The sequence below is a fragment of the Oncorhynchus mykiss genome, chromosome 11 (genome assembly GCF_057628025.1).
Source record: "Oncorhynchus mykiss isolate SJ-2025 chromosome 11, ASM5762802v1, whole genome shotgun sequence".
NCBI lineage: Eukaryota > Metazoa > Chordata > Actinopteri > Salmoniformes > Salmonidae > Oncorhynchus > Oncorhynchus mykiss.
Window position 1 is genome coordinate 60813527 of NC_143032.1, and position 20649 is coordinate 60834175.

The following is a 20649-nucleotide window of genomic DNA, read 5'->3' on the forward strand; positions in this document are numbered from 1 at the left end:
GAGAGACATAAATAGAAATAGCAATGGAATACCCCTGCCTGCATTCCCTTCCTCTTCACCTTTTTATTCAGTTCAGTTTTGTTTGGAGACCCTTTATGGTTTGCACACAGATCCAAGCAAAACAGTAGGCCTATTCCCAAAGGGGAGGGCTGAGCTGTGGCCTGGGATTTTTAATCGTCCTGATGGTTTCTTGTGAGCTGCAGAGCACCAAGAGCCAGCCTCTGGCAGGAGGTTAGGATTGATACTGGCCAGTGGCACCCGGGCTTGCAGGCCACAGGCACCTGTCAGCAGGATAATGAAGTGCCTTGCATGTGTGTGGGTGTGCGTTTCTGTGTGTGGGTGTGTACAAACTACAGCATGTTTGTGTAAGCGTCTGGCTGTGTCTATATATGGGCGTGCGTGTGTGTGGCTATGCGCACAGGCCTATACTGTATGTGTTGCAGAGTGTTTTTGAGCATCTGCTTGTGTTTGTGTGTATCTTTGTGTGTGTGTGTATTGTGTGCTTCTGCAGCCAGTCAGGGGGAATGTGCTGTGTCTGAGGAGCTTTGTCCGGCTGTTGAGAGCAGGGTAGGTGGCTAATGAACACCCTGTCAAAGGTAATGGGGGCTGGAGGGGTGGATGCCTCGCTGCACACATCTCATCTCCCCACTACCCCACTGATTCACTGCCTGCTGCCCTGTTGTCCCTCTCCTTCCTGTTGTCCCTCTCCTTCCTGTTGTCCCTCTCCTTCCTGTTGTCCCTCTCCCTCCTGTTGTCCCTCTCCTTCCTGTTGTCCCGCTCCTTCCTGTTGTCCCTCTCCTTCCTGTTGTCCCTCTCCTTCCTGTTGTCCCTCTCCTTCCTGTTGTCCCTCTCCTTCCTGTTGTCCCTCTCCTTCCTGTTGTCCCTCTCCTTCCTGTTGTCCCTCTCCTTCCTGTTGTCCCTCTCCTTCCTGTTGTCCCTCTCCCTCCTGTTGTCCCTCTCCTTCCTGTTGTCCCTCTCCTTCCTGTTGTCCCTCTCCTTCCTGTTGTCCCTCTCCCTCCTGTTGTCCCTCTCCCTCCTGTTGTCCCTCTCCCTCCTGTTGTCCCTCTCCTTCCTGTTGTCCCTCTCCTTCCTGTTGTCCCTCTCCTTCCTGTTGTCCCTCTCCTTCCTGTTGTCCCTCTCCCTCCTGTTGTCCCTCTCCCTCCTGTTGTCCCTCTCCCTCCTGTTGTCCCTCTCCTTCCTGTTGTCCCTCTCCCTCCTGTTGTCCCTCTCCTTCCTGTTGTCCCTCTCCTTCCTGTTGTCCCTCTCCTTCCTGTTGTCCCTCTCCCTCCTGTTGTCCCTCTCCCTCCTGTTGTCCCTCTCCCTCCTGTTGTCCCTCTCCTTCCTGTTGTCCGTCTCCCTCCTGTTGTCCCTCTCCCTCCTGTTGTCCCTCTCCCTCCTAGAGCATTATGTAAAAGCCGGGAGTAGCTAAGGTATTACATGCACATGTAGTATTGACTCGCTGATATTATCTCAGACTGTCTGGGAACGTCATACTGTAGTCCTTGCCCTTACCCTCACGTTTTCACCATCCTCAGCACTTGGACTCTGTTCCCTAGTGTGCCTTTAGCACGCCTGTTTCCCTTGTTTCTACATCAGCAGGAAGCCTCTCCCTGGTGGATCCCACTGCGTGATGTTTGAAAAGTAAAGTCATCAAACCATGTCCTTCCAGCCCCCTACCCTCCCCCATTACTGTGGTGTACCTGGAATGTAAATATGGGAAAGGTGTGTTTGACTGAGCTGGATCGGCAGCTCTCCTGACTTAGCAGTGTAGGTCAACAGCATGTCTTGGTGATTCACCTATTCTGTTGAAGCTAAATGACAACATCCTCTGTGTGTAAATCTATAAAAATAACTTTATTTTTTATTTTTTTTAATCAAATTTTATTTGTCACATGCGCCGAATACAACAGGAGACCTTACAGTGAAATGCTTACTTACAAGCCCTTAACCAACAATGCAGTTTTAAGAAAAATAAGTGTTAAGAAAGTATTTACTAAAATAAACATAAGTAAAAAATAGACAAACTAGTTATAAAAAAGCAACAATAAAATAACAGTAACAAGGCTATATACATCGGGTACCGGTACAGAGTCAATGTGCTGGGGCACAGGTTAGTTGAGGAAATTGAGATAATATATACATGTAGGTAATAAACAAAGAGTAGCAGCAGCATAAAAATGGGGGTGTGTGGGGGGTCAGTGCAGATAATCCAGGTAGCCATTTTCTTGACGTGTTTTTGTCTTCACATCAGGGTGCTTCACCTGACCTCCCTTGTTTAACCTCATTTCAGTACTCAGTTGACATTTGACCTATGCTTCCTCACCTAACCCATAACTGTATTGTGATCTGAACAGAAAAAGAGTCGGGATGAGACCTGTGGCGAAGGCAGCGGAGTGGAGATCTTGGAGAACAAGCCGTATGAGAACGGCCCAGGGGGAATCGGCCAGTACACCCACAAGGTTTACCACATCGGCATGCACATCCCCAGCTGGTTCCGCTCCATCCTGCCCAAGGCAGCGCTCCGGGTAGAGGAGGAGTCCTGGAACGCCTACCCCTACACCCGCACAAGGTGTGAGACTATTGCCCCCTTCAGGAGTACCACCCTTACACCACCCCCCCCCCCCCCCCCCCCCACACACATACAGGAGTACCACCCTTACACCCCCCTCACACAGGAGAACCACCTTTACACCCTCCACACACAGGAGAACTACCTTTACACCCCACCCCACCCCCCACACACACACAGGAGAACCACCCTTACACCCCCCTCACACAGGAGAACCACCTTTACACCCTCCACACACAGGAGAACCACCTTTACACCCCCCCCCCCCCCCCCCCCCCCCCACACACAGGAGAACCACCCTTACACCCCCCACACACAGGAGAACCATCCTTACACCCCCCCCCCCCCCCACACACACACACACAGGAGAACCACCCTTACACCCCCCTCACACAGGAGAACCACCTTTACACCCTCCACACACAGGAGAACCACCTTTACACCCCCCCCCACCCCCCCCCCCCCACACACAGGAGAACCACCCTTACACCCCCCACACACAGGAGAACCATCCTTACACCCCCCCCCCCCCCTCCACCCCCCCCCCCCCCCCCCCACACACACACACAGGAGAACCATCCTTACCCCCCCCCCCCCCCCCCACACACACACACACACACACACACACAGGAGAACCCCCACGTACACACACATAGGAGAACCACCTTTACACCCCCCACACACAGAAGTGCCACCCGTATACAGCAGCCCCTATAGTGCAGTTGGTGAGACTGTTTACCCTAAGCTTATACCCATGCCCATAGTTTGAGCTGTCTGATGGGTTGTTCTCAACATCAAAACTTATCCATAATGGAGTGATTGTTTATTCAATCTGCCCCTTCAGTAAAATACTTAGCCAAGCAAAGCTAAAAGATTCCAGAGCAGTTATCAGAACACTGCAGAGCATGCCAACCAAGACATGGGCAGTCATCCAGCCAGCAGCTCTGCTAGCCAGTCTATCGTTAGGAATTGATGACGCCCTAGACTTAGGGTGCGTTTGTTTGTCTGTCTGTCTGGGGCCTGGGCAGAGCTGCAGGTGTGAGGCTGCTGAAATGAGAAGCACCCCTTGAAAACACTGTCAAGGTATTGATAGACTGGAGCCGTCTGCTGACAGTTTCATCAAAGCAGTGACAGCTCTGCTGCAGACGACAGATGGGCTAACAGCTCTCCACCTCGCCTGGAGCCAGAGACAGAGAGTGAGGGTGAGAAAGATCTAGAGTGACAGACCGAAACAAAGACGAACAGTAGTTAGCTCTTTCCAGGTAGACATTTTTTAGACTTGCCCATCATTTAGCCCAGAACCTACTCAATAACAGAGACATCGGCAGGTAGCATAGCGGTTAAGAGCATTGGGCCAGTACGTGAAAGGTTGCTGGTTCAAATCTCATAGACGACGAGGTGAAAAATCTATCTGTGCTCTTGAGCAAGGCACTTAACCCTAATTGCTCCTGTAAGTTGCTCTGGATAAGAGCGTCTGCTAAATTACTCAAATGTAATGTTTCCACCATACACAAAGTATTTTGCTGTGGGGATATACTGTGTCCAGGTCAACATATTGTGCTTATTTATTACTGACGCCTCTCAGCTTGCTCTCCTCTCTCCTCCAGATATACATGTCCCTTTGTTGAGAAGTTCTCCATTGACATTGAGACGTACTACAAGCCAGACACAGGAAACCAGCCAGACGTCTTCAACATGTCCCCAGCCGAGAAGAGGCTAAGGACTCTGGGTAAGGTGGTGCCAGTATGGGACAAATAGTGGGCTATTAGAAGGACAATAGAGCCTCAGACCACAGTGCCCAAGCAGCACTGTTAGTTGATGGTGATGATTTCTCCTCACTATGGACAACTTTCAACTACCTGCAGCAGTAAAGTCAAAATGACAGGTCTAGGTTAGTGGTCTTGTTTGAATATCCATGGTTATTGTTAAGGGCTTCCTGATGCATGACCTACGGCAGGGTTAGAGTGAAGCTCCTGGGCTCACACAGCAGCCAGTAGAGTAGAGGCCCACTGGTGGCCGTTTGCTTCAACTGCAGCTGTTTTTTCCGCATTTTGTTGTGTTAGTCTAAATTGAAATTGGATTAAATTGGGATTTTGTGTTACTGGCGTAAACAAAATACCCCATAATGTCAAAGTTGAATAAGGTTCTTTTATTTTTACAAATTAATTAAAAAAATTAAGCTGAAATGTCTTCTCAAGTATTCAAACCCTTTGTTATCACAAGCCTAGGTAAGTTCAGGATTCTAACATGTATTGACTCAGGGGACTGAATACTTATGTAATCAAGATGTATTAGTGTTTTATATAAGAAGCAGTGCAGCTTGGTTGGGTTGTGTTTCAGAGGATGCACGGCTCTCGACCTTCGCCTCTCCGGAGTACGTACAGGAGTTGCAGCGATGAGACAAGACTGTAACCACCAATTGGATACCACGAAATTGGGAGAAAAGGGGGTAAAAGAAGAAAAAAAAAGAACTACTGAATTTATTTAAGCACCATAGATCAATGCTGGACGAAATCCAAACGCTGTTGTACTCAAAATATATCTTCATAAATAAAAAGGCACAGGGCAAACCCAAAGTGCAAAATATAAAGTACTCAGGAAATAGTCGGAGAGATTCCTCTCAGTGGTGCAGGTCGGTTGTGACGACGCCTGTGGAAGTCCCTGATGAGAGAACGATCCAGGACGTCCCGCACCGGAACCCAGCACCGCTCTTCGGGACCGTACCCCTCCCAGTCGACCAGGTACTGGAGAAGCCCCCCACGACGCCGTGAGTCCAACAAGCTGTGGACGGAGTACGCCGGGGCCCCCTCAACATCCAAGGGAGGGGGAGGTGCGTTGTGGGGTCCAGCACTAGCCAAGGGACCAGCTGCCACCGGCCTGAGGAGAGTTCTATGAAATGAGGGTGAGATACTGTAATTGTCGGGGAGATGTAATCTGTACGTCACCGCTTTGACTTTGAACAGCCTCACAAACCGTGGGCTCAGCTTTTGGCAGGGCAGGCGGAGGGGCAGGTCCTTTGTAGAAAGCCAGACCATGTCACCGGGGTGAAAGACCGTGTCCACACTGCGGTCACGATCGACCTGCCGGAGGATGATGCGCTGGAGACAGGTGTGCACTGGGTTCCATACCTCCTCGGCGCGCCGGAACCAATCGTCCACCACAGGATCCTCGATCTGACTCCGGTCCCAGTGTGCCAGGGCCGTCTGATAGCCTAGAACACATTGAAAGGGTGTGAGGTTAGTGGAGGAGTGACAGAGGGAGTTTTGTGTGTATTCTGCCCAAGGCAGAAACTAACTACGAAGGTACCTACCCAGTTCCTGATTTAACCTTTCCATCTGCCCATTTGTTTGGGGATGGTACCCGGAGCTGAGGCTGACCGTGACCCCCAGTTGTTCCATGAAGGTCTTCCAGACCCGGGAGGTGAACTGAGGACCATGGTCAGACATGATGTTCTCCGGGATCCCTTAGTGCCAGAAGATGTGCGAGAAAAGAGCCTCCGCGGTCAGGGCCGTATGGAGACCAGTTGGAGGAATCAAACGACAGGCTTTGGAAAACTGGTCCCCAACAACCAAGATGGTGGTGTGCCCCTCCGAGGGGGAGGTCTGTGACAAAGTCCATGGAGAGATGGGACAAGGGTTGTTGTGGAACTGGCAGCGGGTGGAGTTTGCCACAGGGAAGGTGTCTTGCTCTGTGCGCAGGTGGAGCAGGTAGCGACGTAAATCCGGATGTCCCAGGATGGGCCACCAGTACTTGGCAGAGAGCCAGTCGATAGTACGGGCTATACCCAGGTTCCCCAAAACAGGTGATGTTTGTGCCCAGGCAAGGAGACGGTCCCGCACATCAGAGGGCACATAGATACACCCCTCGGTTGTGGGCAGGTGAGGGCTCCTGTCGCAGGGCTCAACGGATGCTCGCATTCACATTCCACACGACAGGAGCCACAATGCGGGACAGTGGAATAATGGGTGTCACTTTCTCCCTCCAATCCTCTGTGTCATGCACCCGGGACAACACATTGGCCTTAACGTTCTTTGATCCCGGCCAGTAGGAGAGGGTAAAGTCAAACCTGGCGAAGAATAGGGCCCACCTGGCCTGATGAGGGTTCAGCCTCTTCGCTGCTCGAATGTACTCCAAGTTTCTGTGGTCCGTCCAGACAAGGAATGGGTGTTTCGCACCCTCCAGTCAGAGCCGCCATGCTTTCAGGGCCTTCTTACACACCAGGTGTGTGTGTAATCATGACGAGACAAGTCCGGGGTTGATGAGTGAAGGGCGTTTGCCAGCAGTAGGTTTAGCAGGATCTAGAAAGCCTGCGATGCCGAACGCCTGAGCTGGACAGGAGGGGGAGCCAAAGCGAAGGCTGGTTTGACAGATGTGAATACTTTCTGAAGGCACTGTAAATGTTATTTGTGGCACATGTTGAAGTCAGACTCTCTCTTGCAGACCCCATCGACATTGTCAAAGATCCCATCACTCCACATGAGTACTTGCAAGAGGAGGACCCTCGGATCTACACGTCAGACAAGACCAAGAGAGGACCTCTGCAGGAGGACTGGATCGAGGAGTACAACAACAACCCGGGGAAGACGCCCATCATGTGTGCTTACAAACTGTGCAAGGTGGAATTCCGCTACTGGGGTATGCAGTCCAAGATTGAGCGCTTCATCCATGATGTAGGTGCGTATGAGATGGGATGAGGCATTGGAAGAGTAGTATGAACAAAACCTTAACATACCCCTGCCCGGTGTTGGCTATATGAGTGCTTGGTCCAAGAGAAGTAGTGTTTCCATACTACAGGCATGCTGCTGCTGACTAGTTTAGCTAGTAAACGTCACTGACATTGGGTCAAGATGTTAGAGGTGGCGGCCTGATGGGATGCTCTGATGTTTTCTAGTGCTGTCTGTCCAAACTCTCTCCCTCCCCTTTCCCAGGGCTGAGGAAGGTGATGGTGCGGGCCCACCGGCAGGCTTGGTGCTGGCAGGATGAGTGGTATGGCCTGACCATCGAGGACATCAGGCAGCTGGAGCTGGAGACCCAGTTGGCCCTGGCCCAGAAGATGGCCCATTTCAGCCAGACAGAGGAGGCCACCGAGGCCAATGGAGCTGTTTCATCCCCAGACAAGAATCAGGTCGTCAAAGATACCATCAACTCTTTAGAAGCTGAGGAGGTGGTCAGTGCAGGGGGCGGGGGAGACACTCTCCAAACAAAACGAGCAGGGCTCACAAAGCAGTGGTCCACCTCCTCCAGATCCTCCCGTTCATCCAAGAGAGGAGGTGAGATGTTTGAGCTCAATCGTCTGTATCTGTGTGGAGGTATTGGACTGTTGACAATTAATTTTCCTAAATGTAATTTTACAAGCAGGTGGTGTTAGTGAGTATGTATCTACAGTGCCTTGCGAAAGTATTCGGCCCCCTTGAACTTTGCGACCTTTTGCCACATTTCAGGCTTCAAACATAAAGATATAAAACTGTATTTTTTTGTGAAGAATCAACAACAAGTGGGACACAATCATGAAGTGGAACGACATTTATTGGATATTTCAAACTTTTTTAACAAATCAAAAACTGAAAAATTGGGCGTGCAAAATTATTCAGCCCCCTTAAGTTAATACTTTGTAGCGCCACCTTTTGCTGCGATTACAGCTGTAAGTCGCTTGGGGTATGTCTCTATCAGTTTTGCACATCGAGAGACTGACATTTTGTCCCATTCCTCCTTGCAAAACAGCTCGAGCTCAGTGAGGTTGGATGGAGAGCATTTGTGAACAGCAGTTTTCAGTTCTTTCCACAGATTCTCGATTGGATTCAGGTCTGGACTTTGACTTGGCCATTCTAACACCTGGATATGTTTATTTTTGAACCATTCCATTGTAGATTTTTTTTATGTTTTGGATCATTGTCTTGTTGGAAGACAAATCTCCGTCCCAGTCTCAGGTCTTTTGCAGACTCCATCAGGTTTTCTTCCAGAATGGTCCTGTATTTGGCTCCATCCATCTTCCCATCAATTTTAACCATCTTCCCTGTCCCTGCTGAAGAAAAGCAGGCCCAAACCATGATGCTGCCACCACCATGTTTGACAGTGGGGATGGTGTGTTCAGCTGTGTTGCTTTTACGCCAAACATAACGTTTTGCATTGTTGCCAAAAATTTCAATTTTGGTTTCATCTGACCAGAGCACCTTCTTCCACATGTTTGGTGTGTCTCCCAGGTGGCTTGTGGCAAACTTTAAACTACACTTTTTATGGATATCTTTAAGAAATGGCTTTCGTCTTGCCACTCTTCCATAAAGGCCAGATTTGTGCAATATATGACTGATTGTTGTCCTATGGACAGAGTCTCCCACCTCAGCTGTAGATCTCTGCAGTTCATCCAGAGTGATCATGGGCCTCTTGGCTGCATCTCTGATCAGTCTTCTCCTTGTATGAGCTAAAAGTTTAGAGGGACGGCCAGGTCTTGGTAGATTTGCAGTGGTCTGATACTCCTTCCATTTCAATATTATCGCTTGCACAGTGCTCCTTGGGATGTTTAAAGCTTGGGAAATCTTTTTGTATCCAAATCCGGCTTTAAACTTCTTCACAACAGTATCTCGGACCTGCCTGGTGTGTTCCTTGTTCTTCATGATGCTCTCTGCGCTTTTAACAGACCTCTGAGACTATCACAGTGCAGGTGCATTTATACGGAGACTTGATTACACACAGGTGGATTGTATTTATCATCATTAGTCATTTAGGTCAACATTGGATCATTCAGAGATCCTCACTGAACTTCTGGAGAGAGTTTGCTGCACTGAAAGTAAAGGGGCTGAATAATTTTGCACGCCCAATTTTTCAGTTTTTGATTTGTTAAAAAAGTTTGAAATATCCAATAAATGTCGTTCCACTTCATGATTGTGTCCCACTTGTTGTTGATTCTTCACAAAAAAAATACAGTTTTATATCTTTATGTTTGAAGCCTGAAATGTGGCAAAAGGTCACAAAGTTCAAGGGGGCCGAATACTTTCGCAAGGCACTGTAGGTGCTGTAGCTTCAGTACCACTGTCACAGCTTTATCCAGATCTTTTTCACCTGCTTAAAAAACTATCTTACAACCCCTGTCCCCATTCCCACCTCTAAGCAGCAGTCAGAATCCTGCCTGCCACCTGGACCCTCTGTCTCTCAACCAGCCATACTAATTTCACCCGGTATCACTCCCCTCTCTGGAGCTCTCCTGGGCTATTTATAGTGGCAGTATTGACATTACAGGCTAGAGGAGGCTGACGCTCTACACACTGACCCTCCGCTCCACCCCTGCGGCTCCCATCTATGGGCTGACAGGCACAGCTGCGCTTCCCAGCCCATGAGCATCCAGCATGTGCCAGCCAGGGTTTCAAAGAGACCCCCTCCCCTCCCCACTCCTCCTCAGTGATCATATTGGAGGCAAACAACAAAGATATATGATGGACAGTCCTGCTTTTAGTCCAGGCTTTTTTTCTGTGTGCTAATTGGCTGTCTGTGTGTTCGTGGTTTATGTGTTACATTGTACTCCACTCTTCACACCCCCTTCTGACCACTGAGCAATCCTTCTGTGATCAAGTCAAGCATTACAGACACTGCTGAGTGTTTATATAACACTGTGTGTGTGTCATTTTGAGCATATGTCAGTAAGACTATGATTCAGCTGGGTCTTAAAATAACAGCGGTACTGTTTGTTTCCCTCCCCTATTTGTGTGTTTCAGCGAGCCCGTCACGCCACAGCCTATCTGAATGGAGGATGCAGAGCATTGCACGAGACTCCGAGGACAGCTCAGAGGAGGAGTTCTTTGATGCTCATGGTAAATCCACCGTTTTGATAAAGTCATCTTAAAAGCCTAGAGTAGGTTAGAGTAGACAATACTAGTAGTGTGTTCCCTTTCCCATAACCCACCTGGTGCTTCCTCGTCTGACTCTACATGTCTCTTCAACACAGATCAGTTTTTAAGCTACCCAAATACCCAGCATGCTTTGGGCCTGAGGTTGAAATAGGTGGGTTTAGCTCGACACACGGTTGTTCATCTGTTGGGTGAGGCCAGGAGATGACTCAACACGGGTTGGCTTGTCTTGAAGAAGTGCTGAAATCATCACCCTCTACCTTCACCTGTTCCCCATTGCCAAAACAATCTCAACCTGCCCTCACACACACACATGCAAGCACACAAACATGTGCACACACACTCACACACATTCCCTGTGGTGAGTCAATCATCCCATCAAGTCAATCCATGAAATGATGTTCTACTGTGTGTAGGGGTATGTTTGGAAGCATGGTTAACTTAGTTGTTCTATATGACATAATGAATTAAGAAGTATGAATAACAGGTCACCAAATAAGAATAATAAAGTATTGCATATTTTCTTTTTATCTATCTATTTCTATGCTATTTGGTTGTCATTTCTATCTACATGATGAAACTGTTCATGATATGTCATGAATTAACTGCATTTGCATTTATCTGCATGTTCAAATACATATACAGTGGCTTGCGAAAGTAAGCCAGTCTCTATTGTACTCCACACGGCCCTTTCCCACCTGGACAAAAGGAACACCTATGTCAGAATGCTGTTCATTGACTACAGCTCAGCGTTCAACACCATAGTACACTCAAAGCTCATCACCAAGCTAAGGATCCTGGGACTAAACACCTCCCTCTGCAACTGGATCCTGGACTTCCTGACAGGCCGCCCCCAGGTGGTGAGGGTAGGTAACAACGCATCTGCCACGCTGATCCTCAACACTGGAGCTCTCCAGGGGTGCGTGCTCAGTCCCCTCCTGTACTCCCTGTTCACCCACAACTGCATGACCAGGCACAACTCCAACACCATCATTAGGTTTGCTGACGACACAACAGTGGTAGGTAGGCCTGATCACCGACAACAACGAGACAGCCTATAGGGAGAAGGTCAGAGACCTGGCCGGGTGGTGCCAGAATAACAGCCTATCCCTCAATGTGACCAAGACTAAGGAGATGATTGTGGACTACAGGAAAAGGAGCACCGAGCACGTCCCCATTCTCATCGAAGGGGCTTCTTTCATATGTTTGGGGAGTCTTCCACATGCCTTTTGGCAAACACCAAACATGTTTGCTTATTTTTTTCTGGACACTCTTCTGTAAAGCCCAGCTCGGTGGAGTGTACGGCTTAAAGTGGTCCTATGGACAGATACTCCAATCTCAGCTGTGGAGCTTTTCAGCTCCTTCAGGGTTATCTTTGGTCTCTTTGTTGCTTCTCTGCTTAATGCCCTCCTTGCCTGGTCCGTAAGTTTTGGTGGGTGGCCCTCTCTTGGCAGGTTTGTTGTGGTGCCATATTCTTTCCATTTTTTTATAATAGATTTAATGATGCTCCGTGAGATGTTCAAAGTTTCTGATATTTTTTTATAACCAACCCTGATCTGTACTTCTCCACAACTTTGTCCCTGACCTATTTGGAGAGCTCCTTGGTCTTCATAGTGCTGCTTGCTTGGTGATGCCCCTTGCTTAGTGGTGTTGCAGACTCTGGGGCCTTTCAGAACAGGTGTATATATACTGAGATCATGTGACACTTAATTGCACACAAGTGGACTTTATTTAACTAATTATGCAACTTCTGAAGGTAATTGGTTGTACCAGATCTTATTTAGTGGCTTCATAGCAAAGGGGGTGAATACATATGCACTCACCAATTATCAATTTTTTATTTTTCAGAATTTTTTGTTACAAGTAATGTTTTTCATTTAACTTCTCCAATTTGGACTATTTTGTGTATGTCCATTACATGAAATCCAAATAAAAATTAAAAATCAATTTAAATTACAGGTTGTAATGCAACAAAATAGGAAAAACATCAAGGGGGGGGGGGGGGGGTGAATACTTTTGCAGGCACTCGAGCTGTATGCTTTTGGTGTTTGTGCCATTTATTTATGTTCACAATGAGATGATAAATTGTTGTTTCAAACATGGATACATCTGTTTTTCACTAAGCATCATACAGTGGTTTATACATCATACATAACCCAGTATGTGTCTATCTGGATTCTTCAACTTCTCATTGGATTTAATTAATTATCATTTAAATCAGCTACAATGTGGAAACTAAATGCTGAAACACAATGAACAGTACTTCATTTTAACTCTTCTTTTATAACAAGCTACTCAGTCGCTTCATGAGATAATTTCTTAAGAATGAACTGAGCCAACTTTGCCATATGAGGAAGGATTTCTAGTATGAGCAACGATTTCTAGAGCAGGTGTCTTGTGGGGTTGTAATGTAACTCAGATAAATGCTCATGTATAAGCGTTTCAACTACTCAGCTTCTTTAACTGGTCTGAGCTTCTCCCTGATCTGTGCAACCGAGGACCAGTAAACATTTTTATGGACTTAAACGAGTGGTGACCTTTTGATAAAGCAGACGTGCTTAGGCTACAGTATGTGTAATGTGATTTCACCGAAGGATCTAGTGGCTTGTTGATTCAATTGAGCAGGCAATGCTATTTCAAAACCACTGGTTTTCAGAGGAACATGCAGGGTAGCAATTACTTTATTGATCAGTATTCATATTTATTTATCTTGAAGGAGTGGTCACATGGCCACATAATGTAATATGGTAGGGATCAGGGTGTATGTTTGTCTCTATCTGTACTCAGACAGTACATGGAGGACCCTTTCACATTTGTGAACATATAACTTTCTAAAACATTTGGTGTTCTATACTGAACATACTGAAGATGAGATAAAGTGGCACATTGACTTAGCAGGTGTTATGCTTGATAATTCAAATTTTCACATCTGTCCCTTCTGCCCCACAGAGGACTTGTCAGGTGATGAAGAGGTCTTTCCCAAGGAGATTGCCAAGTGGAACTCTAACGACCTCATGGACAAGATTGAGTCGGCTGATGCAGAAGACACCCCTGGTATGGAGAGGAGCGCTGTGTGTGTTGTATGGTGGGAGATGTAGTTTGTCAAAGTTTCCTTTTACTGACAGTATTATATTACTCTGATTCTCAATGGTAAAGTGTGTCTGTGGATGTTTCTGCAGGAGAGCTATACAAGGACATGGCAGGGGACTATGAAAGGGAGGCCGGTGATGAGAGACTAGAAGAGGTAGGTGAGGGTGAATGGCTTTCCAACCGAACATTGGTATACCAACAACACCATGACAGCCATATTCTGACAAAATATCAACATTGAACATGCATGAGGAATAAGCTAAAAGGAAACTTCAATCCCAGTCACTAAAGTGTTCTAGCTTAACAGTAGGCGTTGATGTGTAATACTCTGCTTAGGGCTTTAGTTGTGAAAGTCAGAGAGGGGTCCACTCCAGCCTCTCTGTCCTCTTGTGTTCAGATGCGTGGCTCTGTTAGCAACCAAGCCAATAGTCCTGCCATTCCCACCATCACCATAACAAAGCGCCAGTCAGTAAGTAAACTTCCTGTCCCATTGCATTATGGGCCAGAGTAGATCCACAGAGACCCTAACAGACCCAGTACTAACCGCCCTGGCCAAGCCCCAGCCTACCCCTTCTCTATCCCTTGTGAAATGTCTTCTGTCTTGCCGTGGAGTTTACAGTGTACAGCCTCTGAAGAATATGAGTTTTGGATCCAAAACTGCACATTATGTTTTCCCTTTTTATGTGAGTGTGGTTTTGTATTTTGTCACGAACCGGCTCAAGCCCGTAACAAAAGGGAGACAACGTGGAGATAAGGAGTAACAAGATATATATTTTTTAAATAAAGTAAACTAAGTACAATATACAATGGTGTGTGTAATCAGTAGTGTAAGTGAGTGTTTTGCCTGCATGAATGTGATAATGCAGGGTGTTGAAAGGTGCCAAAGCAAACAACCAAAAGGCCACCAACATACACAACAAAATCTGTAAAGGTGTCTGCATGGAGAGAGTCTCCTCCATGAATGGGGAAGTGGTGTATTTATCCTGGGACACACCGGGCCCAGGTGTTTCCCATGTAGCTGACGACCCTCTCAACTCCGCCCACCGGCATCCTAATAAGGAAACAAGAACAAAGAGAGAATACTGCAGACAGAGTGGGAGGGCCGTCACAATTTATATACAAATGTGTCTTTACCCTTGGCTTATGTTGTTCTTGGCTTGTTGTTGTGGTTGGCTAAGTTGGAAGCGTTTGCAGTGTGACCAGCTGGGGTGTTGGTTGGTCCAGTGTCTCTTAATGATGCTCTAATGCTGTCTGAGTGTGCAGATGAAAGCTGGACGGGCATGCTGTTGTGATGCTACATTACTATTGCTTTACTATCAATATTGCGTTACCAGAAGGGTGACATCACATATAGACTTCCTGTGATTCATGTCTGAAGGAAGTGGAAGTGCACACTGAACTCACAATGAGATGTATCAGTATACACTGAGTGTACAAAACATTAAGAACACCTGCTCTTTCCATGACATAGACTGACCAGGTGAATCCAGGTGAAAGCTCCCTTATTGATGTCACTTGTTAAATCCATTTCAATAAGTGTAGCTGGAGGGGAGGAGACAGGTTAAAGAAGGATTTTTAAGCCTTGAGACAATTGCGTCATGGATTGTGTATGTGTGCCATTCAGAGGGTGAATGGGCAAGACAAAACATCAAAGTGCCTTTGAACGGGGTATGGTAGTATGTGCCAGGCGCACTGGTTTGAGTGTGTCAAGACGGGGGTTATCGCTGGTGTAGCGAAATGCTTATGTTCCTAGCTCCAACAGTGGAGTAATACCTAACAATTCAAAACAATACACGCAAATCAGCAAAATAAAGAAATTAATATAGAAATATTAGAACGAGCAATGTCAGAGTCCGGAATATAAATGTATATGAGTATGATGGTGTGTATAGACAGTATATAAATAGAAAAGGTGTGTACAGCAGTAGTTATATAGGATAGGCCTTGACTAGAATATAGTATATACATAGTAAGTAGGTAAAACAGTATGTAAACATTATTAAAGTGACCATTATTCAATGACTATGTACATAGGGCAACAGTCTCTAGGTGCAGGTTTGAGTACCAGCTGGTAGCCGGCTAGTAACAGTGACTAAAGCCAGCTAGTGGTGACTGTTTAACAGTCAGATGTCCTGGAGATAGAAGCTGTTTTTCAGTCACTCGGTCCCACCTGTACTGTCTCCGCCTTCTATATGGTAGCAGGGTGAAAAGGATGTGGCTCGGGTGGCTAGTTTTGTGAGTAAGTCATGAAGCATATTGTCAGTTGTCATGAATCATTAGCGACCAAGCCAGAAGCATGGTTCTATGGGTGAATGGCTTCCTTTCCCTTGAGTTTAACAGATCTCTCTAATGTCCCTAATGCCTTTCCTCTTTACATCCCCATTCACCCCATCAATTCCCCCTCTTTTCCTCTCCCCATAATAGGACCTCTCCTCTCAGCAGTGTCTGCAGCCTTCTAAGACCCACGTGCTGATCCTGGTGCTACATGGAGGCAACATCCTGGACACAGGAGGAGGGGACCAGACCAGTAAGCAGGGCGATGTCAACACCATCAGCACTGCCTTTGACACAGTGATGCGCTTGCACTATCCCACCGCGCTGGGACGAATCGCCATCCGCCTGGTGCCCTGCCCTGCCATCTGTGCTGAGGCCTTCTCCCTGGTGTCCAAGTGAGGGACACACACACACACTACACAACCGTAGATATTGTAATGTGTACATAACAACAGTACACACACTACTACTACTATTACGAACCTTTCCCCTGTGTGTCCATCCCTGGCTTCAGTCTGAGCCCGTACAGCTATGATGAGAGCTGTCTGTCAAGCAGTCAGGACCATATCCCCCTGGCTGCCCTGCCTCTCCTGGCCACCTCCACCCCCCAGTACCAGGAGGCTGTGGCCACCGTCATCATGAGAGCCAACCAGGTGTACAACGACTTCATCAGGTCCCTGGATGGGACAACCTTCTCTGGCCAGGTGAGGTGCTGCCATTGGCCTGTCAGCCTCTCCATTGTTCCAGGTGTGGGCTGCTCTTTATTTGGAACTCTCAAATTGTTTATTTTATTTTTTATTTTACCTTTATTTAACTAGGCAAGTCAGTTAAGAACAAATTCTTATTTTCAATGACGGCCTAGGAACAGTGGGTTAACTGCCTGTTCAGGGGCAGAACGACAGATTTGTACCTTGTCAGCTCGGGGGTTTGAACTTGCAACCTTCCAGTTACTAGTCCAACGCTCTAACCACTAGGCTACCCTGCCGCCCCGAAATGGCAGAACATAATCTCTTCAGTCCAAATACTGAGATTCAAGAGCATGTTCCCTAGTCAAGGAGGAGATACACTTGATTTCTTGTGAAGAACATTAGTTTTGAAGCCGTTTTGCGCCAATTAATTATGTGTGTTTTCTGTTTCTGAATTATGTGGGTGTGGGTGTTTACTGTTACGCAATGTTATTTTAGATAACCAAAATGAAGCTAGCATTCCATATTTGACACAGGTTCAATTTTGTATAAATTCAAGCCTTTTTATAACAAATTGTCTAAAGCTCACATAATTTAATAGATTGCTCATTCAATACAGGATGTATTTCATCTAGCTTTAGATTTGTGTGTAGGTGTGTGTGTGTATGTTTGTTTGTGTTTTTACTATCCTTGTGGGGACCAGAAGTCCACTCAAGGATAGTAAAACAAACAATTCGGACATTTCGCTACAAGCAAAACAGCTATTTTAGGCATAGGGGTTAGGTTTAGGGTTACGATTACAATTGGGGTTAGGGGTTAAGGTTAAGGGTTAGGGAAAATATGACTTTGAATGGGAATCAATTGTTTGTTTTACTATCCTTGTGGGGACCAAATGTGTGTGTGTGTGTTTTCTCGGGCGGGTTTGTTTGATTACGTGGTTATGACATCTGATTAGTTTAAAAAGGATTGGACCCTCTTATCTGCATCCTGCTTGATTGATATCTAATGATCTGATCTGTTTTAGTAAATTGACCTGTGACCTCTATGTAGGTGTGCTTGATTGGGGACTGCGTGGGAGGGATCTTGGGGTTTGACGCCTTGTGTATCAGCAACCAGACTATTGGTGAGAGCCAGAACAGCAGCCGCAGGGGAAGTGTAATCAGCGTACAGGTAAGACCCAAACCTTAATGCTTAGCTACTCTACCTGTTCCTAAGCTTTGCCCCTACCCCAAATCCCAGACACTCAACCAGTAGCTCTTATTCACCCTAAATACAAGTTACAGCCCTCCACTATTTCACCACCACATTTCTCCTCGAGAAAGGACACTTATCCAATACCCATCCTCGTTCTGGTGCTGTTTGCTTATCGGTCAAGTTCACTGTACATTCCCCAACCTCTGTCCTTCTCCGCATCCCTCCCTGCAGGACCAGGACCTCCTCTCTCCAGGGATCATCATCAACAGTGGGTATGGCTCTGCCTCTCCCACCCTGGAGAGCAGCCGCCACCTGAGCCGCAGCAACATTGACATCCCCCGCTCAGGAGGACCAGATGACCCCAAGAGACAGCTGCCCCGCAAGACGAGCGACTCCTCCACATATGAGTTGGACACCATCAAACACCACCAGGCCTTCCTGACTAGGTGTGACAGGGGTTACATTACTACAGTTACATGACATCATTGATGAAGCTGATGGTTAATATTGTTACTGTACTGAGAAGGGTATATGGCTATGCATGTGATATTGTAGAGTCATGGGTTGCTATAATCGTTTACCTACATTGGTCTCTGTTTCTCTTACTGTATGCTGTGTGTGTGTGTGTGTGTATACAGTAGATGTGGGTGTGCTTCCCTCCTTGTGACCCTGACTGTTTGTCTGTTGTCGCCTCAGCCTCCACTCCAGTGTTCTGCGGACCGACCCGTCCTCACGCAGGTCCAGCAGCAGCACCTTTCAGGATGCAGGCTCTCTGGGGAAGTTTGAATTTGAGGTGGCAGACTTCTTCCTCTTTGGCTCTCCTCTGGGCCTTGTCCTCGCCCTGAGGAAGACTGTCATTCCTGTGCTGGACGGTAAGCCCACTTAAACAGAGGTAAAATTAATTAAGTGCCTTAAAAATGTGTTATTTAAGCAATAAGGCACGAGGGGGTGGTATATGGCCAATATACCACGGCTAAGGGATGTTCTTAAGCGCAACTCAATGCGGAGTGCTTGGATACAGCCCTTAGCCATGGTATATTGGCCATATACCACAAATCCGCTAGGTGCCATATTGCTATTATAAACTGGTTAGCAATGTAATTAGAGCAGTAAAAATAATGTTTTGTCATACCCGTGGTATACGGTCTGATATACCGGGATTGTCAGCCAATCAGCATTCAGGGCGAGACCACCCCATTTATAATTAACATTTAAAAGTAGTGTGGTCTGAATTGGGTAGTGAAAACCTAGGAGGTACTGTGGGGTCTTATCTCCTTGAAATCCCCTTCTCCTTTACACGCCGCCACTAGTTACCACAAAGTTAGAAGGCCCGCCTACTCGACCAATCAGATGAGGGAGTGTGATGACACGTATTCCGGTTCGTGGGAAACGCCTAATTTTCAAAATGGCATATTTCGAGTTCAAGTTTGTGGACTAAATACATTCGGGAACAAGGATTGGCAACGTCATTAACATTCATAACATTGAACAAGGACAAAAGTTTTGGGCAAAAGGGTAAGTTGTCTTTTCTTTTTTAGATAACTAGTAAGGAGCTTTTTGCTACTCTTGTCTAAAATGAGATAGCTAGCATAAGGGATTCCATTCCAAGCACAGAGTTATTCTATTTGACAGAGCAACGTTGTTAGTTTCCCTACAAGCCTTTCATTCTAATAGTAATATATCATTGTTGACCTTCAACAGATGCACAGCCTTTGGCAGGGAAAAAACTCAGTCTCCCATTCAATGATGTTCCATTTCAAGTTGTGGGTACAACGATGTATGAATGCCACCAGGGAAAAGACAAAGCCAAAGAAAAATATGCTGGCGAAATTAACAAGGCGGCAGTAAGTTCAAAGACAGATCTCCAAATCTCCTTTGTGGAGACTCAATGTGAAACAGAAATCTGTCAGTACAAGGGCTAGATGGAAAATGGTACAAAACATCAAAAAGGTGGACTGCAAGGCTATGTTATGTTAAATAAATAAATTACTATATTAAGTGCCTAGATGTCAAATAAGGTAACGGGGTTGAAATTTTAATCTTAAATCAGCCAACAAATGGCCAATTTCAAACATTTTAATTTCTGTGAACATTTCTATGAAACTGTATGTTTTACTTGTGGATTTGGAACATGTAAAATGTCAAATCATGGCAATTAGTTTGTTTACATGCCCTTTCAAAAACAATGCAGATATTGGAGTAAAAATCTAAACGCAACATGCAACAATTTCAAAGATTTTACTGAGTTAAAGTTCATAAAAGGAAATAAATGCATTAGGCCCTATTCTATGGATTTCACATGACTGGGAATACTGATATGCCTCTGTTGGTCACAGATACCTTAAAAATAAAAGTAGGGTGTGGATCAGAAAACCACTTAGTATCTGGTGTGACCACCATTTGCATCATGCAGCATAACACATAGAGATGATCAGGCTGTTGATTGTGGCCTGTGGAATGTTGTTCCACTCCTCAATGGCTGTGCGAAGTTGCTTGATATTGGTGGGAACTGGAACATGCTGTCGCACACGTTGATCCAGAGCATCCCAAACTTGCTCAATGGGTGACATATCTGGTGAGTATGCAGGCAATGGACTGGGACATTTTCCTTGCGACATGGGTGAAACATGAGGTGATGGCGGATGAATGGCACAACAATGGGCCTTAGGATCTTGACACAGTATGAGCTTTCCTTAGACGGTTTCCAACAGTTGGAAGAAAATTATTGGGTTGTTCAAAACCACAGTTTCATCAGCTGTCCAGGTGGCTGGTCTCAGATGATCCCGCTGGTGAAGAAGCCAGATGTGGAGGTCCTGGGCTGGTGTGGTTACAAGTGGTCTGCGGTTGTGAGGCGGGTTGGACATTCTACCAAATTCTCTAAAACGACTCTGGTGGACATTCATGCAGTCAGCATGCCAATTGCAGGCTCCCTCAAAATGTATGTGGTATTGTGTTGTGTGACAAAACTGCACATTTAAGAGTGGCCTTTTATTGTCCC

General features: G+C 46.5%; 1 protein-coding gene across 1 annotated transcript in view; it reads left to right on the forward strand.

The window, feature by feature from the left end:
- Positions 1–20649, forward strand: part of LOC110536071 (membrane-associated phosphatidylinositol transfer protein 2) — an 84377-nt gene that overhangs the window by 54690 nt on the left and 9038 nt on the right. The window contains 13 exon segments of the mRNA XM_090190711.1: positions 2355–2569; positions 4177–4298; positions 7010–7243; positions 7498–7839; positions 10276–10371; positions 13357–13461; positions 13587–13651; positions 13895–13966; positions 15922–16166; positions 16286–16475; positions 17508–17627; positions 17883–18097; positions 18348–18523. Coding sequence (XP_090046837.1) covers positions 2355–2569; positions 4177–4298; positions 7010–7243; positions 7498–7839; positions 10276–10371; positions 13357–13461; positions 13587–13651; positions 13895–13966; positions 15922–16166; positions 16286–16475; positions 17508–17627; positions 17883–18097; positions 18348–18523 — 2197 coding nt within the window.